General features: G+C 34.6%; 2 protein-coding genes across 10 annotated transcripts in view; both read left to right on the top strand.

Moving 5' to 3' along the window:
• LOC107847358 overlaps positions 1–7,214 on the top strand; it is a 13,010-nt gene extending 5,796 nt beyond the window's left edge. For both annotated transcript variants that reach the window (XM_016691551.2, XM_016691550.2), the window contains 10 exons: positions 220–528; positions 1,406–1,717; positions 2,845–3,180; positions 3,911–4,403; positions 4,497–4,655; positions 4,775–4,954; positions 5,180–5,374; positions 5,720–5,818; positions 5,896–6,486; positions 6,597–7,214. In XM_016691551.2, coding sequence (XP_016547037.2) covers positions 220–528; positions 1,406–1,717; positions 2,845–3,180; positions 3,911–4,403; positions 4,497–4,655; positions 4,775–4,954; positions 5,180–5,374; positions 5,720–5,818; positions 5,896–6,486; positions 6,597–6,956 — 3,034 coding nt within the window. In that variant the 3' untranslated portion in view covers positions 6,957–7,214. The remainder of the gene's footprint in view (positions 1–219; positions 529–1,405; positions 1,718–2,844; positions 3,181–3,910; positions 4,404–4,496; positions 4,656–4,774; positions 4,955–5,179; positions 5,375–5,719; positions 5,819–5,895; positions 6,487–6,596) is intronic.
• On the top strand, positions 7,198–26,889 carry LOC107847359 (amino-acid permease BAT1 homolog). Of its 8 annotated transcripts, none has more exons than XM_047399305.1 (9): positions 11,580–11,716; positions 20,848–21,130; positions 21,457–21,717; positions 24,474–24,492; positions 24,600–24,819; positions 24,903–25,084; positions 25,421–25,710; positions 25,792–25,921; positions 26,419–26,889. In XM_047399305.1, exons 2-9 carry the CDS (start codon positions 21,048–21,050, stop codon positions 26,779–26,781), a joined length of 1,548 nt encoding a protein of 515 aa, XP_047255261.1. In that variant the 5' UTR covers positions 11,580–11,716; positions 20,848–21,047; the 3' UTR covers positions 26,782–26,889. The 8 variants fall into 8 exon arrangements, with proteins under 8 accessions (XP_047255262.1, XP_016547038.2, XP_047255261.1 ...); XM_016691554.2 differs by lacking the exon at positions 11,580–11,716 and adding an exon at positions 20,392–20,569; XM_047399304.1 differs by lacking the exon at positions 11,580–11,716 and adding an exon at positions 20,400–20,521.

Raw genomic sequence — 26,889 nt, 5'->3', positions numbered from 1 at the left:
TAGTCTTGTTGTATTTCTAAATCTGCGCTCTACCCACTCCGTCCAAGAGTTGCGTCGTGTGACTGCTGATTAATTTTGGTTGCTGCAGTTTAATGGTTATGAAATTAGGAGTATGTTATCTTGCTGTTTATACTATCTTGTGATCATCTATGCTTCACCTATGGTAGATTTCTGTACAGCTATCTGAAGATCTGTTTATTTTATGATTTATGACTGTAGGATGTCCAGTGATGCTGAACTGTCACATGGCCCCTCTGTTTTGGCTGATGCAAGGTTATCTGGAGTAGAGAATTCTTCTACTTCAATCAGCTTGGATATTTCTAGCAATGAAGCTATTGCATTGGGAAGTGAAGCTTGTAATTGCTGTATTTCTCATGGTCAAAGTTCAGCTGATATGATTCAAGAGAGCATTGGTACAGCAGTAGGAGGTGAATCTAATGATGTGGACGGAAGTAGCGATGACAAATTGATGCATAAAAACTTTGAGGATGGCAAAAGTTTCAACAGCAGTAGTCAAGCTGTGGAAGGGTGAGTATATGGATTCCAAAAGATAGACTTTGTTTACTTCATGTGTACTGTGTGGTTGAGGATAGAGACTCGCCAAATACAGACACATCTTTCTTTATAGAATAAAGCTTTCTGGATTGATGGTGACTTAAAGTATATAAGTTAGTAAGGTGATTCTCTCCTCCTTTTTCCTCTCGGAACAGTCCGTCCCATCCAGTTAGAGAAGTATTAATTAACAAATGATGTCTGTTGTTTATCTCATCCAACTTGAAGTCTTTAATGCAAGTATAAATATGGTATGTATATATGATTGATGTGCAACTTAGTAATTAGGTTCAGAATGGTGAATAACTATACTCAGTAATAGCTGTTACATGTCAAACTAGAGATGATTGAAGTGGAAAAAGGCAAGTTAAAAAGAATGACAGCCCAAAACCAAAAGAGAGGAGAAATAATCTTCTTGTCTCGTCGTGGTTGATGAATTTGATGGTTTCTGCGCGGAAGGACACAATCAGGGGTGAGTTCATTTGTTCCTGTGTGTATGTATAGATAGGTAAATGGGATAAGGGCATGTACTATTACTCTGTCAAACCATAAAGCTCGGGGCTGTCCCTCCTCTATGATGAGTAATTCACATAGACTATAGTCCAATGCTCTGAGATAACCAAAATTCCCATCATCCTAGTTTAGCAAGAAAAGAAACAAATTTTTGGGTTGCAATCCAATCTCTGAATTCTCACCTTATTCCGGGTGTAATTGATGGATAAATGTATTATGGTTTAGTTAATGCTCTTGGAAGAAGTCCTTTCTTGCTAGTTTAAAAATGATCTTCATTTTCAAATAGTTGGTTAGAGTTAAAAAAAAACGCAGTCTTTGACTATTTGCTCTTGTGATGTAGGATGTCTTGTAATGCTGAGTTTTCCCAAGGCCTATCTACTTCCGTTGGTTCAAAAATTTCTGAAGTGGGTAATTATTGTGCTTCAAGTTCTAAAGACGTGTCTAGCAACGATGATGTTGGGGCCGAAAATGAAACTTTGAATAGCTCTACTGATGACTCCCAACTGCTGGGAGCTAACTTGGTCAGAGAAGGTAGTGGATTTGAAAATTTGGAAGATGAATTAAATGGTGGTGACGAAAGTATTAACAATGGAATACCTCACAAAAAATGTGAGGATCCTGAAAATCCGCATAACGGTTCAGATAATGCGGGGTACGTTTTGAACTATCTAAAGCTTTTCTGTTTAAGCAATTAAAAATATTTATCTATGCAAGCTAGAAGAGGCTATCCTAGTAATCTGTACCTTTCTGGGTAATATTGTTATTCCGTTTTTTGCTGCCTAATTTGTTCCTCTGATTTGAATAAGAAAGTTTCAAATGGAACACTTGTTTCTTGTGTATCATTCATCCTAACTTTTAATAGCCTCAATCATTGTGGATTACTTAGTTGGTCTCTTGGTCTCTCCTGAATATTTAAACTTTCATTGCACTCAAGTTCCACTTCTGATTTTACTTACTCAAAGATAAATTGGTTTTTACCACACTCCACTTACCAACTCCCAAAATCCATTGACCATCGTGAATACTTTTGGCATTGGACTTACTATTCTGGCAAGATAAATAAGGGGGATCCTATCATTAGTTGTTACTCTCAAGAAAAAAGTGCAGCACCTATAAATCCATGAGCTATTATTTGTAAAAGGGCTCCATTAAGTCCCCTATCAGTTCTATAACTGATTAGTATAATTATGAAACCTGTATGAGTATCTCCTATGTCTTTTATTTCTTTTAAAGAAATATTGGTTTTTAAAAAATACCTATCAATTTATATTTTAAAAAGATAAAATTGATTATTTTAGAACATATCCATTCACTCGAGTTTCCCTGCATTAGTTTTGAATATTAATGAGGTGACATGACTATATGTTTGCTGGAATCTTCATGATTTAGATATAAATCTTTGTTTTCCAGTTATTCAAGCCAAGTATCATTCATACTTTATTTCATGAATGCTTCTGTTGGAAGAAGATATTTATTCATTGTACGCTTTTTATTCTTCTTTTATTCTTTTAAAAAATTATGGGTGGTTACACAGGCAATTGTGGAAGTTTTCTTTAAGTCTTATGATCTTCTTCCGTCCTGATTTAACTTTTATGATTTGGTGGTTGATGCTAATGAGTTGTTGAATTTGTTATCCAGGAATACAATGATTTGTTAGTTTATCATGTTATCCTGTTGCTTTTTCTTGTATTTTTCTCATTTATTAGTATATCAGTATTTCCCTTGCTGTATATTTAATGGACAAGATCAAATAAGCTGTTCATTTTTCTTGTCTTCTAGGGCGCATCGTGATGCTGAATTTTCCATTGACCAGTCTGTTTTAGCTGATTTGAAATTGTGCGAAGATGGAAATTCTTCGGCTTCAAGCATTAAAGATGAGTGCCATGATGCTGTTTGTGGAAATACTTTGAATGAGCCCATTCATGAATGCAAAATGGTGCCCAATATGGCTATAGATTTCATTGACATTAAGAAAGAAGGTGAATCTAGTGTTGCAGACCAAACCAGTGATGACAAAGAAGGCGAATCTAGTGTTGCAGACCAAACCAGCGATGACAAATTCATACGCGAAAGTGGGGATGCGGAAGAACCACCGAGCATAAATATTGATGAAAGGTAAAAGCACCCGACAATCTGAACACTAAGAAGAATATTTCCCTCAGAAAGAAAAAATAATCGCTGTTTGCGCAAAAATAGTTTTTGGTTTCGCAGAACCATTCATTTTTCGTGACTTTGTCAGTTAAGAAACTTAATCTTACTTATATCCAGGTGGAATAGAAGTTTAGGTTAATTGGATTACCAAATACATTGTTCTTGTTCTAAAAACATGCACAGTTTGATGAATCATTTATTTCCCCGAGAAAGCTAATTTAATCCTGTTTTCTGATGAAACTATTTCGAAAAATTAAACTGTTTTTTTGTCAGTTGATCCCCTTTCTGTCGTCCATCTCCACCAGGAAAAAGGTTATCTTGATTATTTATCAAACAAGAAACTTAAGTCCATGTTTGGTATAAGTTTTGAGTTTGGGTTGAAATAGTTGATTTTCTGAGCACATATCAAGTGGTCATGGCTGCAATGTCAGTCATGATTTCAGTGCATTAATTATGCAGCAGCAAATTGAGGTAGACCAGCAATGTAGTTTTGGCTGCCGCCTTACCTCTTAATTTTCCGTGATGATGGTCAATTTCTTCTCAATTTGTAGTGTTTTGAATTGCATTAGTTAGTTTTATTTTTATCTGCTTGTTTACTTATATTTCTTTTAATATGTGTGGTCTTCTGAACTGATGGATTGTTTATCATGTGATTATTGATGTTAGAAAATTTCATATGCTCTTACCGTTGTAGGATGTCTTGCGACAATGAAATATGCGACGATCAGGCTACTTTGGCTGATTTGGAGTTAACTGAAGGGGGAAACACTTCAAGCAGTAGAGATGTTTCTAGCCATGATGCTGTGATATCTGAAAATGAGACATTGACTTGCCCAATCGAGATTGATCCAGAGCCAGCCAACATGAACATAGAGATCACTGGCAGTGAAGAAATGACAGGTGGTTCAGACTGGAGTAATGATGACAAACTAGTTTGTGAACAAAGTGGGGATGCTGAAATTTCTAATACTAACGAAGCATTGGCCACTTCGGCTGAATGTTCCTCTGTGGATGTTGCTGCTGCAAGGGATATGAATGGTATTGCAGCAAAGGGATTTTACTTCCTGATCAGGATGCCAAGATTTGATGATGAGAAAATCCGAGAACACATCAAAGTTGCTGAGCTAAATGTTGATGAGAAGACACAGCATAGGGATGCCTTTAGACAAAAAATCAGAAACAAAAGGGTATGTCTCCTAGATTCAGTATATTTTATTATTTTAATCTCATAATTGGCTTTCTTCATAAACCTTGGTACGAAATGTTTTTTTAATGAGCAGGCCAATTGCCAAACCCATGGTGCTGAATTTGAAGCTGCAAAAGCTCAAGAGAGAGATGCTAGAAAGCAAGTCAGGACTAAGCGTGCAGATATCTCCACACTTCAAGACATAATTGATAAAGCAAAGAATGCAGTTGCCATTGGTGAGATTGATAATAGGGTATGCTTTTGTGACAATATCTCGCTTCTCTTCCAGTAAAAAGTTCTAATCAGCAACTGGAGTGTATTGTTTTGTTCTTTGAATTGTTTTTTTAATGTTGCCTGATCTATGACTTGCAGATTTCTAATATGGAACACATTATTGGACATGAAACTGTACCTCTAAAGGAGGAAAAGCTTCTAATTCGTGAAATCAAGCAACTGAAGCAGCTTCGTGGACAGCTTTCCTCTAACACTGGTAGCCAGGATGAAGTGCAGAAGTCTCTGGATGAGAGAGAAGTAAATGAAGAGCGCTTGAGGGTGGGCCACTAAGATGCTTTAATGTTCCTCTGAGTACAGTTTTCTACTGCTTATCATCAATATAATTGATTGTTATCAAGTGGTGCCATTAACATTGTCATTCAATAATGGTTTTGAATGCTCGCCAGCAGCACTTATTCAAACACGCTGTTACTTTTTGGTACTTCGTGTTATGATTTTCTTTCCCTTTTAATTTGCCTTAACCTGGGAGCCAAATGTGTGCAGGTCTTGAAGAAAGAGCTTGATAACCTCAAAGTCAAGGTCTCAAAAGCTGAAACAATTGTGATGACAGCTAGCCGTAAATTTGAAGACGAGAGTCGAAAGCTCAAAGAATTGCAAGCACAGTTTAAAGCTGCGGATGATATTCGCCAAGAAGCATATGAAGAATTGCGGAATTTAAAGAAGGGACTGTATGAGAAGGTTTGTAATCACATCGAAGTATTGAACCTTAAATTCTTATGTTCTCTTCTCTTTTTTAGGATCTTCATACTCTCTTCTCTTGCCCTCTGTTGATAAAGAAACTCTTTTATACAGTTCTTACTTCACGATAGTCGATGCAGCCACAAATATTTTCCCTTCCCAAATTATTTGTACACTGGGTTAGACTATACTTACTATTGCTTGAAGCTGGTGGACTTTTGAATTTCTTTCATTCTTTTATGTTCAATTTTGTTGGTTAGTACAAGTCTTAGAGGCTGGTAATTGTTGTTCAGCTAAAGATGACTGAGAAAATTCTACCGTATCTCATAATGCCTGAAAATGCAGAATGTTCATTTCCGTACATACAAGGACGACGCGACTTTGGCTAATGATCATGCACGAAAGGGAGAAATGGTAGCTCTTAATCATCTATGTGTGAATCAGGTTAGTTAGCAACTTAATTCTTACATGTCTTCCAGAGATTTTCCAGGCTCACCTGTGTCTAATTGTTACTCTCTCAGGTTGAAAGGTACATGGAACTTTGGAACAATAATGATGAGTTCAGAAAGGATTACATCAGGTGTAATACGAGGAGTACGGTAAGGAGATTTGGGACCTTGGATGGTCGTACACTTGGTCCTGATGAGCAGCCAACTGTTCTTCCCAGTTACCGGGTGGTGGAAAGAGTTAATAGGCTGGTAACTAGTGTAGATAAAGTTAACAGTGTGTTACAAGCTCCGGTCCCTCATCAGGAAAAGCAAGTAGTAGTTCTCAAGGATAAACTTAAGGATGACAATATTGTTCCGCAAGCAGCAGAAGGAATGAATCAGGTTGAGAAAACGAAAGAGGCTCGCAAATCAACTCCAAGAGAGAGGATTACGGTTGATGAGCCAAAAGAAACCGAGCATCTGCAAACTGCTCAGGAGTTGGAGGCTGCTAGAAAGGAGGAGGAACTGAGAAAGCGTGAGGAAGCAGCCAGGTTGAAAGAGCAACGACGGCTGGAGGAGATCGCAAAGGCTAAGGAGGCATTAGAAAGGAAAAAACGCAATGCAGAAAAGGCCCAACTAAGGGCTGAATTGCGTGCCCAGAAGGAAGAAGAACAGAGACTGAAGGTAAATTTTTTTTAAAAACTTCCGCACACATGTATGAAGTAATAGGTTTCTTTCAATAAATTATGGTTTCATATGCACGAAATTTTAAAATCATATCTTGTTTAATACAGGACAAGGAGAAAAGACTGCGTAAGAGGGAAAGGAAGAAGGGTTCTGCAAGTGAAACACACAGCGAAAATAACGATGGTGAAATTACTTTGATTTCCACCAGCACGAGAGGAATTGTCAGGGAGTTTGAGGTTGGTGAGAGTAGTTCTCAATCAATCACCAAGAAGACTCAGAAACCATCTCAATATACGAAACAGATGAAGACTAAAGCCATTCCTCCCCCACTTCGCAACAGAGGTAGAAGGAGATGGCAGCAGTGGTTTTGGATGGTTCTTTCTTGCGTAGCTGTCGTTGGTGTGTTTTTCCTAGGAAACATCGGCTTCTTCTCCCATCTGAAGAAGCCAAGAAACCCTGGATATTAGGGTCATTACCTTGTTAGATTTGGCTTGAAGGGAAACAGGTTTGCTTTATATTTCATTGATGAAGAGAGGAGGGGTGATTCTTTTGTTCTATATACACATAATATGTTGGTTGGTTCATCATAGCTTTGAACATTTTGGTTCTTAATAGAGTGAGAAAATGGTTTTAAACAGAACATTTTAATATGGGTATTTATTACAAAACAGATGCTTAATAATCCTATTATTGGTATTGTGTTATATAGTAAAGTTTTACCAAAATTTGACGTCTCTTTACTAATTGTTGTAGATGGTTCTTACCATCCTGCATCAGAGATACATTTCTTTTGAGCCGAAGTTTCATCGGAAACAACCTCTCTACTCCATAAAGGTAAGGTAAGATCTGCACACATCTTACCCTCCTTACCTCACTTGTATGTTATTGTTGCTGATCTATTTTCATTATATACCGTGAGATGTAACTTGTTTCATTAGTAGTTATTGGTAGATGATATATTTTCAGTATATTATTTGTTAAGATAATAAAATGGCCCAATCGTAGAATGCAGTTCAAAAGCTTGTTTTGATCTAGTTGACGATGTCTGGATGAGAATTCAGGATAGAAGAAGGGTCGGAATGTCAAAATGGTACATGCTCCCAATAGTAGATATCATGGGCAGGGGATGAATCACTGTGTTTTATGATCTCAACTGAATTTGAACTCGAGATATCTAGTTCTCAATTCTCTCCATTGATCACTAGGTCACTCCTGGACGGTCTAAAAAAGAGATCTAGCTACGACATCTAAATGGAAATTTATTACCGTAGGAAGGGTTGGGATATCAAAACGGTACAAGTACGAAAATCTGTTGAAGACTATTTGACTAATAATATTCAAGCAAAATACATTTTTCTGCCAAATCTATCTATATCATATACTACAACACTAGAAGTGGGACTATGCCTACCCCTAGGTGTAATCAATATATACAAATAATTTTGTGTATTCAATGAACAAGAATATTAAATCGTCTCCTGATCCTTTCATTTTTTGTTCTTTTTGGTAATTCATGCTAATAATAATGAACATGGACACCCAAAATCGTAGTAGAAAATCCTTACGGGATCCAATTTGTATATTAACATAATCGCAAGTTTTGAAAGATAAAGTTGAGCACGTCGTTTTACGTGAAAATGATGCTTTATAACCATTACAAATTACATTAAAAAAATATGACCTTTTATGATTTCTTACACATAAAAATAAAAATATCTTTATGAAAATGACATAAAACTAAAAATAATTTTCTAAAAAGTTACAAAATCAGATCTCCCCACAATTATTATGTCACTCATAAGAAGAGGACAAAACACACCATAGAGATAACCTTTACTAGTAGTATATAATATTACTTTACAGCAGCAAATCACTTGTCAATGTATAAATATCAACTTGCAATTTCATACCATAAATGGAGGAGATTTGTGTTGATTTTTGAAAATCCACGTGCATATAGATTCCTTTCCTTTTATAATATTTTGGTGTTACACTTTTAGGAAATAAAAGGTTTATTATTTTTATAAACAAAACAAATATTTTTAGTTTTATATCTGAAATGATTTTAAAACTTTTCCGAAAATAAACAGCTCTTCATTACTTAAGCATCTTATGATATAAATTTTTTTTTGTCATTTAGGGTGTGTTTGGTATATATGAAGGAAACTATTTTAGTTTTCTTACCTGTTTTATTTGATAAAAAAGCAAAAAAAAAAAGATTATCCTAAGAATATTTATACGTAATCCATGCAACATTTCAAAGGTGGTGATCGGGGGTAGGAGAGGTAAAAATTGACGGAATATGAATATATTCAGTCTTGGCTCGTTAGGTCTCGGAGAAGGGAATAGATCAATGCGACGATGAGATAATCAATGTAGAATGCCACTTAAAATGTCTTGTCTACTTGCACACAAAAAAAATAATAATACTTCATTATTCTAATTTTCAAAAAACTTATATATTATCCTTAAACCAAACACGTCCTTAACAGAAATCTGAAGTTATTAAGTACTTTCTTTGTTCACTTTTACTTGTCACTTCTTTTCATTTTTACTCGTCAAATTTAACATATCAAGAAAAAATATTATTTTTTCCCCTCAAATGACCCTCAACATTAGTTACTTATTCCTCAAATAATTTTTCAAGACTTGATATCAAAAATCAATTAATAGATGTAGTGAGTAATATCGCCATATCAATTATAATTTTTTTAATAAATATATCAAATTAAAATATGACAAGTGAAAATAAATGGGGAGTATTATCATACCATGCTTTTGTTGGGTCTTTCTTGACGGTTAGTAGGCACTATCAATCAACTACCCCACATGATATTTTCCACAATAAATATGGATATATCATCCTCACAAAACTCATAACAAAAATAGAAAAATACAAATAAACAATAAAAACCGTATCAGCAAAAAACATTACTACTACATCTATTTTAAAAAGAATTTGACAGGAAGTTTTAAAAAATAATTTCTTTTAAACTATAGTTTATTATTTTTGGAGTATATCATTAGTGGAAACTTTGCTTTCTGAGTGGAAAGTGTTTTCGTCCCTTTTCACTTTTTATTACTTTCCTTACGTATTAAATCGTTGATTGGTTATTCAAGAAAATAATCAAAGCAAAACATGAGAAATTATATGGAAGCAGAATCATCAGCATCGATTGATTCTTCTTGTTCTTATCATCAACTAGATGATCATGATGATGGAAATGAAAACAACAATAAAAATTCAACAAATATTGATGATTGTAGACTTAGAGAATTGGGTTACAAGCAAGAACTCTATCGTGGTCTATCGTAAGTCATCCCTTAATACTCTTTTTCTTTCATTTCTTTAGTCGAGGATCTATCGGAAACAACTTCTCTACTTCACTTCCGAGGTAGTAGTACGCTTGCTTGCGTACATTGAGTGTGATACATATTTTGAAATGAATGTGATCTTGTTATATAGGAGGTTGTGGAGGAAACGGATTAGGATAGGAGGTTACTAGGTAGTAGTGTTGTCTTGTTATACGTCCATATACTACTGTAGTGGTCGTAGTATTGTTTCTGTAGTTTCCTTTTTCTTTCGATTTCTGTTATTGTGTGTTGTTTCTTCTACTTTGATTCAAAATGAATGTGATCTTGTTATATAGGAGGTTGCGGAGGAAACAGATTAGGATAGGATAGGAGCTAGGTTAGTAGGTATGTTTTCACTTTTGTTTTTTCTTTTTTTCTGGATTGTGTTTTCTTGAGCTGAGGTTCAATCAAACACAGTTTCTCTACTTCTGCGACAGGGAGTGATGTTTGCATACACTGCAGTGACTTTTCAAGTTATAGGGTGTGTGTGGGTGGTGGTGGGTTTGGGTGGTGTGGGGGGGTGGGGGTTGGGGGGGGGGGGGCTGAAAATGAAAGACCAGATAAATTAGTTGTTGAAACAGAAAGAGAACAAATTAATGCATATAGGGTGGGTTCGGTATGACAGGAAAATGTTTTCTTAAAAGGTGTCTTTTAGGTAAATAGGTGAGTTTCTTACCTATTTTCTTGTATTTGTTAGTAAAAAAGTATTTTTTTTTTAATTTTTTATTCAGTATCTATATAGAGCTCGAGTAATTCGAATTTCCGCTGCGTAGAGCCCAGTCCGGGGGAGTAGTCTCTACCGAGGATTTTTCCATATCCAGGGCTTGAACTGGAGACCTTTGGTTGAGATAGGAGCAGCCTCATCCACTGCACAAAATCCTTTGATGATAAAAAAAAAGTACTATTCTTAAAGTATTTGTATATAATCTAAACAAACACGATGAGAAGTTAGGGTTGGGAGGTAGGGGTGTGGGATGGCGGGAACGAGGGCTACATGAGCGGGGTGAATATGAGGTGTGCTGGAGGGTGGAGATGATATAATTAATATGAAATGCTACTCGTGACTCCTCATTTTTAAAGAACTTGTTTTTTCAAAAAAAATGTTTTGGCCTCTATATGTTCATATATATAGTTCGAGCCGAAAATAGAATATGCTTTTTCACTCCCTTCTCTGCCCCCGGAGGGGGGGGGGGGGTTGTAATAAAAGAAAGAAGAAAAGTAATTAATAACTTTTTCTTTGATAACCGCGGTGTCCGAGCCCGCCTACGCACACCTCGACTAATTTCACGGGATACTTGCCACCTCCTACCAGCAATCGGTACCAGGTAACTCTGTCCACCAAGCCTAGAACAGATGGGAAGAAATCACTTAATGTTTGTCGCTTTTGAAAAGTAATTAATAACTTAAATAGTCATCTACCGAATTGTTTAAACCAGAAATAATTAACTAGCGACTGTATAATATATGTATATCTCACGTATCACATGATTATAATCATGTATAACCTATGTATATTAGTTAGAAAAGTAAATAATGAATCCGATCGACTGTTTGAGTAAAGATCTCGAAAGAGAAACTCACATGCTCTTTTTGTTTTGGGCTTTATGAACAGGTTCATTGCAAACTTTTCTCTTACATTCTCAATTGTATCAGTTCTTACTGGTATATCAACATTGTATAATCAGGCCTTAACTTTTGGTGGGCCTGTTACTATTGTTTATGGATGGCCCATAATTGGCTTAATGACACTCATAGTGGGCCTTGCTATGGCTGAAATATGTTCTGCTTATCCAACTTCTGCTGGGCTTTATTATTGGAGTGCTAAATTGGCTGGAAATAAGTTTGGCCCATTTGCTTCTTGGATTACTGGTTGGTATGTTCCCTTTTCTTCTTCTCATTCACATTTTGTTTGTCTTTTTCTTATATATCTAGTGGTGTGATATCCTTTTTTATTGTTTGCTTTTATACTTTTTGTTTGTTATATTGTTATCTATCCTGAGTCGGGGGTCTGTCGAAAATAGCCTCTCTACTTCATCCGAGGTAGTGGCATTGACTGCATACACTTTATCCCCCCACTCCCCTGAACTCCACTTTATGGGAATACGTTGGATATGTTGTTGTTTGAGCTGAGGATCTATCGGAAACAACCTCTCTACTTTATTTGAGGTAGTGGTATGGACTGCGTACACCTTAACCCCCCTCCCCCTCCCCCCCTCGTAGACCCCCACTTTGTGGGAATACACTAGGTGTATTGTTGTTGTTGTTTGATACTTCATGTAGTATGATGATGGCCTTTGAGCTAGGGGCTATCGGAAACAGTCTCTCTTACCTCATAGATAAGGTAGAGATAAGGTCGATACTGGGTATGTTGTCGTTATATTTAGTAGGATAATGATATGAAATGAGTTTAAATGACGAATGAAAATTTCTATAGCTGATTCCAATTTACTTGTAACTGAGGCGTGGTAGTAGTATAATAGTTTTTATTTATTTGTTTTATGAGATAGGAATAGCCATTTTCCACTTATTGTTATTGAAAAATAGTTATTATCATGGAACGTTAAGTTCTACAGGTGATACTCCATTAGAACGTTTGGAGTTTCACCCATAGAATTTAAAGCTTTATGATAATGATGGCTAATTTTTAAAGACGTGATTGAAAAGTGACCCGCAAGCGGACACTATTTCATCTATTTATAAAATTGATTTCTATGTAGTAATTTTTTTTTTTCTTTTTGATAATTAGTGTCGTAATTATGCAAATGTTGTAGAGTTTTACCAATGGAAGTTGAAACTCTAATTATTGTGACTATTTGATTACACTATTGAATAGTTGCTATTAGGGGTGTGCATTGGTCAGTTCGGTTCGGTTTTATGTGTTATTGATTCGATTTATTGGTTTTCAATTTTTAAATATGTACAACCAATAACCCACCAATAAGATATTTTCTTATCAGTTTTCGGTTTATCGATTTTTGATCATTAACGGTTCGGTTTTTAATTTAACCAATAAGAAAATACTCATAAAATAGAAATAGTAACAACTAACATAAAAAATAAAATCTTAGTTACCGTCAAAATCCTACGCAATGCGTTTTAGTTTACAAGAATGTTCAGACTTGAATTGAATGTTAGTTTGGAAAAAAATTGAATCCTAATTGTTGGAAGCTACTAAATGCTTCAAGCTTTCCAATACGATAATACTCGTGCTTTATATTGTACCTTTGTTGCCCTGAATAGGTTAATATTTTGTGAATCACAGAACTGCGAATAAGTAGTATAACACACACACACATATATATTACATAAATAGGGGGAAAACAGTAATTTAGTGTATTCTTATTGGGTTATCGGTTTAACCGGTAACCTAATAAGCTAAAATCGAAACCGAACCGTTTACCCAATAATTTTTTTTATAAAACCAATAAGAAACCGTTAACCCAATAACCCAATACCAATAACCCAATAGTATTTTTATTGGTTCGATTTATCGGTTGGTTCGGTTTTTGCACACCCCTAGTTGCTATCTCAACTTAAAGATGCGTCCAAAAGTAAGGTTGTTCAAAACCGAACAGTAACTGATAAGCCAACCACAAAATTGACTTATTGGTATTGGTTATCGAATTAACGGTTGAAAAATAGATTAAAATTTTATAGTTAATGGTTTATTGGTGAGGGGGTGGATTACTCAATTTTTTTATTGGGTAAACCGTTAACCCGTTAGAACTATTATAATTATTTTTTACCATTAGCTATATACTTTAAATTACCTATCATTAATCCTAAAGCTCCATTTAATATTCTATCGCTCCTTAAAATTGATCAAACCAAAACGTCGCTCCTTAAAGACCAAACCAAAATAAGTCGTTTTACTCTCTATTTTGGACTTTTGATTATGACAAGCCAGCTACATGTTTTATTAGCTAGTTCACATGCATCATAGTTATATGACTTGATACGATTTGTGAGTTGAATTTCTTACTGATCTACTAGCTCATTAGTCTGGAGTTTGGACCATACTAGACTAGTCTTCACTTCTAATATATAAATGTGTATACTTGAAGTATATTTTGGTTAATATTTATTAAATAAATGTTTGTGTGTACGCACCCTCAAAATTTAAGTTTTTATGCATTTTCACTGTGATTTAAATTATAGAATTGTAAGCTTAAGTAGAGTAGGAAAAATGGTTTTGTGGTAGATCAATATATTGGTGAGTGAAATTGTGAAAGTGAAAGAAGAGAACATGAAATGGTTGAGCCAATACACCGTCCGTTAACCATTCGATAATTACTAATCCAAACCGAACCAACCGATATCTTATTGGTTGGCTAGTGGATTAGTATATTTAAAAACCGATATTCGATAAGCCAAACCGTTAAGCATATTTATCCGTCTGATAAGTTGACCTATCCAAAAGGACAGGTTAGTAGGTTACTAATCTTAGGGGATTAGTATATTTAAAAACCGATATTCGATAAGCCAAGCCGTTAAGCATATTTATCCGTCCGATAAGCTGAACTATCCAAAAGGAGAGGTTAGTAGGTTACTAACCTTATCATAAAGCACATATCATTCCCTAATTACTAAGGTAGAATCGACAATCTATACCTTTCACATTATATAATGACTATGACTTATAAGGTTAACAATTTAATGTCATTAACAGGTAGTGGTTGTGTGCTAAATACTTTGTATTTAATGATTGACTACTCAACTATTGTTTTTTTTTTTTTTTGGTGCAAAAATTATGAAAGGACCTGGATTAGGGTAGAAAGTTAGTGAGTCGGAGTGTGTCTTTACTAATAAGGAGTGCCTTGTTTGTATGTGTTATGTATGTGTGTTGTAGTTTCTTGTTCGTGATATTTTGGTGATGTTTGTGATCAGAGGCAGAGTCCTCTTTAGGGGGTTCATGCGAACCCTCTTCGACGGAAAAATATACTATTTATGCATGATTAAAATTATTTTTTATGTGGTTATAGTAGGTGTTGAACCCCCTTCGACTTAATTTTCTTTGAATATTGAACCCCCTTACTTGAAATCCTAGCTCCGCCTCTGTTTGTGATTTGAGATAGTCAGTCTATATTATTACTCTATGAGTGACTTGTTCTTCTTATTATCTAGTGGTGTGTTATCCAATTTTGTTGTTTGTTTTTATGTTTTTTGTTTGTTATACTGTTATTTGTCTTGAATCGGGGGTCTATAGATAACAACTTCTCTACTTCATTTGAGATAGTGGTATAGACTGCGTACATTTTACCCTCCCCAAACCCCACTTTATGAGAATACACTGAGTATATCATTGTTGAAGAAAAACTATGGAATGATCAAACAAATTGTTACACGAAAATAAATCAGCTGGACAAGTTAATTAGCTTTGCCATATCAACAGTTAGTTACGGGCTGTTGAATTAGTTAGAAGCAGTTAGCAAATTAGATTCACTCTCATTTCTTATAAAAGGCATTGTATCTACAAATTCAATCATCAATTGAACAATAATATAGTTTTCCTAATTGAATTCTATTTTCATCTTCTTCCCAAATCCACCCCCATAGCTGATTTAATCATCATTTGAACAATAATACAGTTTTCCTAATTGAATTCTATTTTCATCTTCTTCCCGAATCCACCCCATAGCTGATTACTCGAGTTTTCTCCGTAAAGACTCTTGTCCAGCTGCTAAAACCTCGAATTCCTCTGTGAATCCCTGCATTTTGGCTATCACAAATACTATTAGTTTAGACAAGTTTTGGACGGTAGATATTTTTCTCGATGTACCTCCGATTTTGCAACTTACACGTGTGTACCTCACTTGCGCCTACGTGGATTAGTAATCTACTCAGATGCTGCCACCTAATAAAAAAGATACATTATAACTACGACCTTAAACTTTGACAGTGTACAAGTAGATCCTTTAACTATACAAAAGCTGAACAAAAAAACCCTTCAATTCTAACTCCGACGCGCGTGGTTTTGAGTGCGTACATGCATATTGCCACTTAGGATTGGAGTGTTTATTTGTTCAGATTTTGTATAATTAAAGGGCCTACTTATGCACTGTCAAAGTTTAAGGTCAATGCTATAATTTGGTGTTAAGTTTAGAGTCATATTTACATACCAACATGGGTTGTGGTGCAGTGGATAAGGCTGCTCCACCCTTAACCAGAGGTTGAGGGTTCGATGCTGGGTATGGAAAAAACTCTGTTGGGAGCACTGCCACATTAATGGAGCCTGCCTCCAATGCAGACACCGAACACAGAACGAAAAACAAAGAGAATGACATGAAATGTTGACAATTATTATTAGTACTGAATACTATAGTCAGATGGTTGAATTTTCTTCAACTTAAATGAGCAGAATTTTGATATATTATTTATTTTTAAATTTGAGGGTAAAAAAGTGAATGGAAAAATGATGAATTAAATTTTCATCAACAAGGTATAAATTTCAGTAGTCAACTAACTGAGTTATTATAATTTTCTTCATAATTGTGATATATTCATATGACTATGACATGAATTGTGTAACAAAAAAAATACTCAGTGGAATTAATTCGTAAATGATCCAAAATTATGAAGAAACTTGGGTTAATTCTTTTTTTTTTTTTTCTGTTCAATACATAATGTTATTTATTTATTTTTTTGAATCCATTAAATGAAACCTAATTTTTTTTTCTTCAATGGAGTTCGATTTTATCAATTTGATTTGATTTTATGATTTTGAAAAAATAATATTACATATAGCAGCCTCTTTTGACTTTTCCACACGAAAATAATTCCCTAGCTTGGCTAGAAATTAACGTTTCTTACAATTATGTCAATAAAGTCTAAGGATAGGAAAATTTATCCCGAACCGCCTATTTATTCGTGTTCGTAGTTTGATATATATAAAAAAATAGTTTGATAGACAAAGCATAAGATCGTAGCTCAAGGGGCGTGATCTAATCCAAATGACATCAGACTATCAGACTATTTATGTCCGTTTATTTTATGTCGTCCGAAATAGAATGACTCTCTTAGTCAGTTACGTTGCACCTCGATACAGAATTCCACGTTTGTTTCTTTCCATCTATAATTCAATAAGTTGATAAAGCCAATACAAATTTAGGATCGCCCCCAGATTCCACTCAATAAAATGTAATAGAGAATCACAAATTTATATAAACACCTCAATGAACTCACGTGGACAGTTTTCAACTCGAGGACAGTCTCTCAACTATAAGTGATAACTGCCGCACCTTGAATTCGTAGGATCAGGGGCGCAACCATCTTATGGTGAACCCTCTTCACCAGAAAATTATACTATTTATTCATGATTTTATATATATATATATATATATATATATATGTATGTATGTATATATGTTGATGTTGAACCTTTTTCGATTAATTTGTGCGTGTATCTATTTCTTTTGATTTTTATCTTTTAATAAAAATTCTGAGTCCGTGGCTAGGACATGGGAATATTCATATTCTAACAGACAAAATCCAAACTTCCAATAATTCATATTTTTCTATCTTTCAATCATGAGCTTTTACTAATATAATAATACAGTATGGTCTCCATGACTATCTGTCAACTCATGGCATTTAAAAATTCAAATCTTTTTGACAATTAATTCACACTACTTTCCAATTGTGTTCCTTGACCATAATTTGCTCTTTTCAGTCCAAAAAAAAATAAAAAAACTAAATAATCAATCATCTACAGAAAATTCTGATTTTTATACTTTTAAAATTTAATATATAATTAATTTTTCATGCAATAAACATTATTTTTTAGAATCAATGGTAAATAAACTTTTTTGAATGGTAAACATAAACTAATTAAAAGAAAAATCTTATAGCTTTACTATTTTTATGCATACTATTTTTTACCATTTATTTTTTAAAAACTATTATATGTCTAATACTTATTTCTTTTCTTTTCTATATTATAGAAGAGTTGGTTTGGTCATGGGATGGAAATGACATAACAAATTTTTCTAGGAGTAATTTGGTCATTACAATAAATTATAAGCTCAATTCAATTATTTTTTGTGCTTTGACTTTGAAACTTCATAAAAAGTTTGAAAAAAAAAATCCATTATTTTCTATTTAGTTACAAGCAATGCCATTGAAGAAATTTACCATAATGTCATCACACATATTTCCACACATGTGGACCCTCTCTATCTTCCATTTATTTTTCAATCTTATTTATCTTTTTTATTTTAATGTATAAAATTATTTCAAATATATTTAAGTAAATTGATTAGTAGGATGATAATTTATTGTAAAAATTAATTATAATTGATGCAATTAAATAAATTTTATTATTTATTTAATTTCATATCAAACATATAATTTACTTTCTTTCTTATTTGTTATTACATTTTCACCTAATTTAAATTTTTTCCCTAATATATTCAATCGTGATTTTACTATATCATCTCTAATTAATTATTATGGTCATCTAAGTATCATGTCACTTAAATTGGAGTAGAAAAAGTTTTACACAATAATTAAAAATTTAAATTATTTAAAAAAATATTATTTTTCTTTTCTTTTCTATTATATATATATATATATTCTTTTCTATATATTAGAAATGATGGTTTTGACATGTTAGCTTATGGGTATTAAAACAAAGTTTTAGGATACTAAAGTCTATAAAATACTTTGAAAGATTAGTTTGTTTAGGAAAATTGTATTTTGTGTTTTAATGTTTGGACCTTATCAACAACTATAAGAAAAGTCCTTTCATTTTGAATTAATTACAACTCATGCCATTCAAATAAATTACCACTTTGCCATTGATGCTCCTTCTATTGAATATGATGGAGCCCACATATAATTAATTATTATCAATTATTTATATATTAAAAATTAATAATATTTAATTAAAAATTAAATAAATATTTATGACATGCCTGCTTCAACCGTAATTGTACTATATTACCCTTAACTAATTATTATATCACACCTAATTAATTATTATAAGTTATTTATATATTAAAAAATTAATAATATTGAATTAAAAAATAAAATAGATATTTATGACATGTCTGCTTCAACCGTAATTGTACCATATCACTCCTAATTAATTATTATACTGCTCATAATTAATTATTATAAGTTATTTATACATTAAAAAATTAATAATATTTAAGTAAAAAATAAATAGACATTTATGACATGTCCGCTTCAACCGTAATTTTACAATATCACCTCTAATTAATTATTATGGTCATTTAAGCATTGTTCCACATAAGTTGAAATAGAAAAAATAAATTTAATATGTTATATATTTCAAAAAAAATTACATGAAAAATACTAGAAATCACAATAATTAACAACTTAAAAGATTTAAAAGATATAAAATATTTGGTCGACTCTTGAAGTTATATTAGTGTCATTGAAAAATGGAATGGAAGAAAAGTATTATAAATCACAATAATAAAAAACTTAAATTATTTTTAAAATATAATTGATTATCAATGCCACAAAAATTTGGACAAGAAGAGTAACGTATTCAAAGGGCAAAAGAGTAAAATTTTCATGACATTTAAAAATAAAAATAAAAATTGCTACATATACTCAAAGGACAAAAGAGTAAAGACACATAAGAGATAAATGTTAAGAAATCAAGAAGCAGCAAATGTTACAAATGTATTATTAACATTTGTAACATTCAACACATTTCTAAATGTTTCCAAATTCTTCTTGAATCAACACATACACATAATAAAAATAATAAATAATAATAATTATATTTTACTATATCACACCTAATTAATTATTATGGTCATTTAAACATTGTGCCACATAAGTTGAAATAGAAAAAATATTATAAATTACAATGATAAAAAATTTAAATTATTTAAAAAATATAATTGGCTATCGTTGACACAAAACTCTGGACAAGGAGAGTAGCATATATTATTCAAAAAAAATTATATATAAAAGTATTATAAATTACAGTAGTTAACAAGTTAAAATATCTAAGAACAATTTAATATGTTATATATTTCAAAAAAATTACATGAAAAATACTAGAAATCACAATAATTAACAACTTAAAAGATTTAAAAGATATAAAATATTTGGTCGACTCTTGAAGTTATATTAGTGTCACTGAAAATGGAATACCATCATTTACTAATAGAAGCATTTCTAATATATTCTATTCAAAAAGAAAATTTATACACTATAACAAACCACTCCTACTTTTCAATAGAGGGAATATATATTAAAGAAAAGTTTGATAAAAATTTTACAGAAATATATTTTATGAGTATATTTTATCGTACCAATGAAAATATTCTACTGCTCAAACTTTCTACTCCAACATAAATTCTAAAATTTAAAAATTTAATTCACATATTTTATTATTGGACCGTGCTAAAACGGGCCTTGCACTTCTAGTACTAACATAATACTAACCTTCGAATCTTTGCCTATTAATTGGTAATTGCTTTCTTTGACCATACTTTGCTCTTTTCATTCCACAAAAGTCCATTAAAATACCACCAAAATATCAATAAACAATCAATCATTTGCAGACAAATTTTATTTTTACATGTGGTCTGAATCTTGTCTTCATGTATACATATATAATAATACAAAAAAAGGAAAATCTTTTATTTCCCAACAAAAACAAAAACACTGAAAAGGTGTTGGTGGTAGGAGATCCCAGGTATTTGGTGAAATAATCGTAGTACTGCAAGCTGATTTGTCCACCACGGTGATTCTTGCTATTTGTTAAAATTATAGCCTGTTACTTGTGTTGTTATTGGGAGATGACAGATATATCGTTGAATTAATTGTTGCTATCTGTTACATTTATAGCTTGTTGTAACAAAGTTACCTGGTACACGTTGTTGCTGGAATGTTACATTTATAGCTTGTTGTAAAAAAGTTAGCTGATACCTATTGCTGGCGAGAGGTGTCAGTTATCCCGTGGGATTAATTGAGTTGCGTGCAATCTTCTTGCCATCTGTTACAATCCAGCTTGGTATACAGGTGGCAGGTATTTGTGCAACTAGTCGAGGGGCGCTCAAGCTAATTCAGACACCACGTGTGATTCTTGCCATCTGCTACATATATAGCTTTGAGTCACAAAGTTACCTGACACGTGTTGTGTTGCTGGTGGGAGAGCTGTCAGTTATCCTGTGGAAAAATCGAGGTGCACGTGAGCTGACTTGGACACTACAAAATCAAGAATGGGTTTTGAAGGAGGAGTTGATTCAGGCCATGCACGTTTACATGAACTAGGATACAAACAAGAACTCAAAAGAGACCTTTCGTAAATACCCTTTTCTTGATTTCTTGAAAAAAGTCGAAAAAATTCAATCTTTTTTATTTTTATTGATTTTTTCGACTTGAAGGGGAGCCTTGGATTAATGAGTAAAGTTGCTGCCATGTGACCAGGAGGTCACGGGTTCAGGCATTGGAAACAACCTCTTGCAGAAATGCAAGGTAAGGCCGCATGGAATAGACCCTCATGGTTGAGCCCTTCCCTAAACCTGCGCATAGCGGGAGCTTTAGTGCACCAAGCTTCCCTTTTCTGATGTTTTAGACTTATTTGCTTACAGTTTTTTTTGGGTTGTTGGGGTTTTGTTTGTTGTGCAGGGTGTTATCCAATTTTGCGTTTTCGTTTACTGTTGTATCAGTGCTTACTGGTTTGAATACATTGATGGGAACTGGTTTGAAATTTGGTGGACCTGTTTCATACGTATATGGATGGTTAATTGCTGGTGTATTCACACTGTTTGTTGGAATGTCAATGGCTGAGATTTGTTCTTCTTATCCAACTTCTGGTGGTCTTTACTATTGGAGTGCTAAGCTTGCTGGTCCAAGCTGGGCACCTTTTGCTTCTTGGATCACTGGCTGGTAATCTTTTTTTGCTTTTCTTGTTTAGTGGATTTATGTTACTACTTGTTGCCTTGTACTTTGAGTAGTATTAGACTATTTTGTTGTAGTTACTGTCCTGTTACTGTGCTTTGTTTGCTACTAAGGCTATTTCTTGTACTTTTAGTACTTCTTTTTCTGGTCTGCTTTGGACTATTTTTTCCTTTGAGCCGAGGGTGTATCGGAGCCTCTCTGCCTAGGGTAAGGTCTGCGTGCACACTACCCTTCCTAGACCCCGCTTTGTGGGATTATATTGTGTATGTTGTTGTTGTTGTCTTTACATTATTTCGGTTGAATTAGTTTGTGATGTTTGGAGTTTATAGTATTTTGCAACATTCAAAGATGAAGTTTTGATTTTGAGTTTCTGAGTTTTGGATTCTACGAAAGACAGTTTAATGTGTTCCGAATCTGTTAATTATACATATTAAGTGCTTCTTGGATCACTGGCTGGTAGAATTTTTTTACTACTTTGCATGTTTGGTCTTTACATTGTTTCTGTTGAATTAGTTTGTAATGTTTGGTGTTAATAGTATTGTGGAACCATCAGAGGCGTAGTTAGGATTTTGAGTTTATGAGTTCTGAACTCTATTATTAGAGTGTTTGCTTCTTGGATCACTGGCTGGTAATTTTTTTTGTTTTTCTTGTTTAGTCTTTACATTGTTTCTGTTGATTTAGTTTGTGATGTTTGTAGTTTATAGTATTTTGGAATTGTCAGAGGCGTAGTTAGGATTTTGAGTTTATGAGTTTTGAACTCTATTATTAGAGTGCTAAGCTTGCTGGTCCAAGTTTGGCACGTTTTGGTTCTTGGATCACTGGCTGGTAAATTTTTTTCGATATTCTTGTTTAGTCTTCTCATTGTTTCTGTTGAATTAGTTTGTTATATGTAGACTTTATAGTATTTTGGAATAGTTTGCGGCGGAGTTAGGATTTTGAGTTTATGAGTTGGAATTCTGGTCGTCGTAGTATTAGCCCTGTACAGTGGAAACATCCTCTTGCAGAAATGCAGGGTACAGTAGACCCTTGTGGTCCGGCCCTTTCCTAGAACCCCGTATACCGTGAGCTTTAGTGCACCGGACTGCCCTTTGGTAGTATTTCCCCTGTAGTTTCTTGTCCTTCGATTTCTGTTACTATCTGTTGTTCTTTAAACCTTGATTATCAAACTTTATTTGAGCCAAGGGTCTGTTGGAAACAGTCTCTCTACCTCTGAGGTAGGGGTAAGTTCTGAGTACACTCTATCCCAGTGGGACTACGCTGGGTATGTTGTTGTTTTCTAAATTCTAGGAAAGACAGCTTAGTGGGTTCTGATTAAGTTATTGTACATGATGAGTGGATTTTAAACACAAATATAGGATCTAGACCAAAGATGCTGGTTCTGCCGAACCCGTAAAACAGCTTGTAGCTTCCCCCGGAGACAGTCATATCATCTGTTTGTGAAAGAGAATGACTTTTAGGAGAAGTCATTTCTCAAGTTCTATATATACAAGGGCTCCCTCAATGTAGCATAAGTCAATTAGTAGCATATCGAGTCTTCATTGAATCCTGAATCGAGTTGCTGGTAAACCCCTAAGAGTATATGAGTGATCTTTCACGGCAAAGCTTTTCTTTATATTCTTCTAAGACTCTCATGCCATTTTTGCTCCTTCTCTGGTCAGCTTTCGAAAGTGGAGGAGAGCAAGTTGCAAATTTTCTTAGCACTTTACGCTGTGAAGTGTTAACCTGTTTGTCTGCTTTCTTTCTGTTTAGAAGAGCGTAGTTTCACTGTCCTTACAAGTATTCGTAGTGTTAATCGATCACCAGCCCATTATTGAAAGAGTTTTGAACCGTGCGCGACTGGTCCTCAGGATCCCGGTTATCAAATTAAAAAAATCAAGCACGGGACTGACATTCCTTTCCACACTTATCTGGTGATATGTCAGCCTGGACAAGCTTTTTATGTTGATTGAAGCTAAAGTTTTTTGCTTTATTTACCTCCGCATGACTGCTCCCAAGTGCACATAAAGGAGGAGCGTTGCAGTACTCGACGATCAATGTTAAGCTAGTCAAATAATGAGATATCCTCAAGATAATGAGTCCTCAATGTATTGGAATGAAATGGTCCAAACGGAGCCGATATATAGAGGATTCATGCTGTGAACACTACTGGTTTGTGTTTGAGGCACATCTGGTTGATTCTGATTTGCTTAACCAACTTTGCATTTTGGAGACAATAACTTGATCTATAGTTACGCTTGATTTCAGCAAAAAAACTGTTCTTCTGCAATACGTAGCGTGAGAAATGCCCAATCAGAATATGTGTGGATTTTTTTAAGGATTGCAGCCGCCCTAGGACGACCTACATTGTCAATAAATTCCTTAACCGTACGTGCTAAGTCAGTTCAAGGCCACTAGCCATTGAGTTCCGTAGAAGGAATATATTCATTGGGTAGGAGCGAACGAAGAGAAAGTAAAACAGGAGGAAACACACAAAAAATATGGAAATATTGAACTCTCCAGGATGCTGACCTCTTTTTAATTCTTTACCGGTGCCTTTTATCATCTACCGACTTTCAATATTAAATTTAATGGAGTGTGCTGCTCCTTTGAATCATCAGCATATATAGTACACTTTTCTATTAGCTCATGCTGGTGGTGGTTGTGCAACATTCAGCTATCATATGTTTATCTTTTGACAAAACTTATGGCTTCGATATTCATATTGCTTCCTTCTCAGTAAAATTTCTTTCATTTTCATTCTGCAGGTTCAACATTGTTGGTCAGGTATCGCGAAGAATTACTCATTACCTTTCACAATTTTTAGTGTCTAATTGGGCTTAGCTTCTGCACCATGTAAAACAACTTAATCTACAACGAAAATCTGATTGCAGTGGGCTGTCACAACAAGTATAGATTTTTCGTTGGCGCAGTTAGTTCAGGTAATGATTCTCCTTAGCACTGGTGGATTAAATGGAGGTGGATATAAGGCCTCCAAATATGTGGTTATCGCCCTCCATGGTGGAATTCTGCTTTTACATGCTACACTAAACAGTCTTCCTATCTCATGGTTGTCCTTCATCGGACAACTAGCTGCTGCATGGAATGTTTTAGGTACATTGGAGTAAACCTCATTTCTATTCGACCTCAGGACTTCAGAATTGTGTGTTTGCTCAGCTTTGAGTTAATGGTTACAGGTGTCTTTCTTCTTATGATTTTGATCCCACTGGTCGCAACAGAAAGAACCAGCGCTAAATTTGTGTTTACTAACTTCAATACTGACAATGGGGATGGAATCAACAATAACCTCTACATTTTCGTCCTAGGACTTCTTATGAGCCAGTATACTTTGACAGGTTATGACGCTTCTGCCCATATGGTGAGTTCTGCATACTTTTCCTCTGCAATACTAATTGCTTTCCTGTATTTTCTAAAGTATGTCGCTTGGACGACGTGGTGTGAGCTTATTGTGGAGTTGGGAACTTCAAATTGAAAAACTGCATTGAATTTTAATGCGATGAGGCTCATATAGCTCAGAATACAATACAACTTGTTTGTCTTGGAGGATTTCAAGAACGGAGTCCTGATAGCAGCGATGCGTATCTTGAAACTTAATTTCCTCCTCTTTAGACTTCATGAAACTTAGGAACTTCTTGTTCGAAGTGATTCTGACAGAATTTTAGTTATGTTCTTATCCATTGACGTTGTTTTGCAGACGGAAGAAACCAAAAGTGCAGATAAGAACGGGCCAAAAGGAATTGTAAGTGCTATTGGCATATCAGTTCTTGCTGGCTGGGCTTACATTCTTGGTATAACCTTTGCAGTTACAGATATCCCGCATCTCCTGAATAAAAAAAATGATTCTGGCGGCTACGCTATTGCTCAAATCTTTTATGACGTATTCAAGAGTAGATATGGTAGTGGCGTTGGTGGAATTGTTTGCTTAGGTGTAATAGCTGTTGCCGTATTCTTTTGTGGCATGAGCTCATTAACTAGCAACTCGAGGTAAAATATCCTTGATCGGAGATTCTCCTTCTATAACTCGAGCTTCTTCAGAAGAGTCGCTGATGAAAATATCTTTTGCAGGATGGCTTATGCATTCTCTAGAGATGGAGCAATGCCATATTCGTTGTTCTGGCATAAAGTAAACAAGCAAGAGGTTCCGCTAAATGCAGTCTGGGCATCGGCCTTTATAGCATTTTGCATGGCATTGACGGTACAAAACTTTTCGTTCTTTTGCATCTCGAAAGACCACACTAAACCTCCCCTCCACCTCCAACAACCGGGCAGAATAAGAACAAACGTTTCATACCCGAAATAGCACTAATTACTTATGCATAATACATAAAGGCCTCAGCTGACAAGTAAAACACTCCAATTTTGAGTATGCACATTTAGACGCCTCAACTCGTCTCCATTGTGTCAGTTGAACACTCCACCATACAAATACGATCATCTTGACACCTCCAAAATTTTTGTGCCATGTCAGCATCAGGTGTTGACGAAACACAATGAGGACGAGCTGGAGTGTTTAGTTGTCCGGTGAAACCAAAGTGAGGTCTCTAGATGTGCACTCCCAAGGTTGAAGTGCTTACTCATCAGCTGAACCCACGTTTATCTGTTATGTAATATGCTTTCTTGATTCATCAGTTTGTTTGTTTCGCTCCGTCCAGGTTACTTACGCACTTCTTTCTTTCCGTCTATTTGAATCAGTCTCTCGGAAGCTTGGTAGCATTTCAAGCCATGACATCGATAGCAACAATCGGGCTCTACATTGCTTACGCCTTGCCAATCCTGTTTCGGGTGACACTAGCTCGAAAGTCCTTCACTCCAGGTCCTTTTAACTTGGGAAGCTACGGGCTCATTGTAGGTTGGATCGCAATACTTTGGGTCGCGCTCATCTCTGTGCTCTTCTCTTTGCCTGTTGCCTACCCTATTACAGAACAAACTCTCAACTATACTCCAGTCGCGGTCGGTGGCCTTGTCATTCTTGTTGTTTCTTCATGGATCTTCAGTGCTAGGCATTGGTTTAAAGGTCCTATTACCAATATAGGCAGTTCTAGTGAGGAAGCATAAGACTTTAGATAATTAGAAATTGTTGATGTGTAATGTGTATGGTAATCTCCTATGAGAGACGGGTCCATCATTTGAACTTTATGAATTCGAGTTCGGGTTCTACCATAA

This window comes from Capsicum annuum, chromosome 11 (assembly GCF_002878395.1).
Source record: "Capsicum annuum cultivar UCD-10X-F1 chromosome 11, UCD10Xv1.1, whole genome shotgun sequence".
Classification (NCBI taxonomy): Eukaryota; Viridiplantae; Streptophyta; class Magnoliopsida; order Solanales; family Solanaceae; genus Capsicum; species Capsicum annuum.
This window is presented reverse-complemented; position numbering and strand designations above follow the sequence as displayed.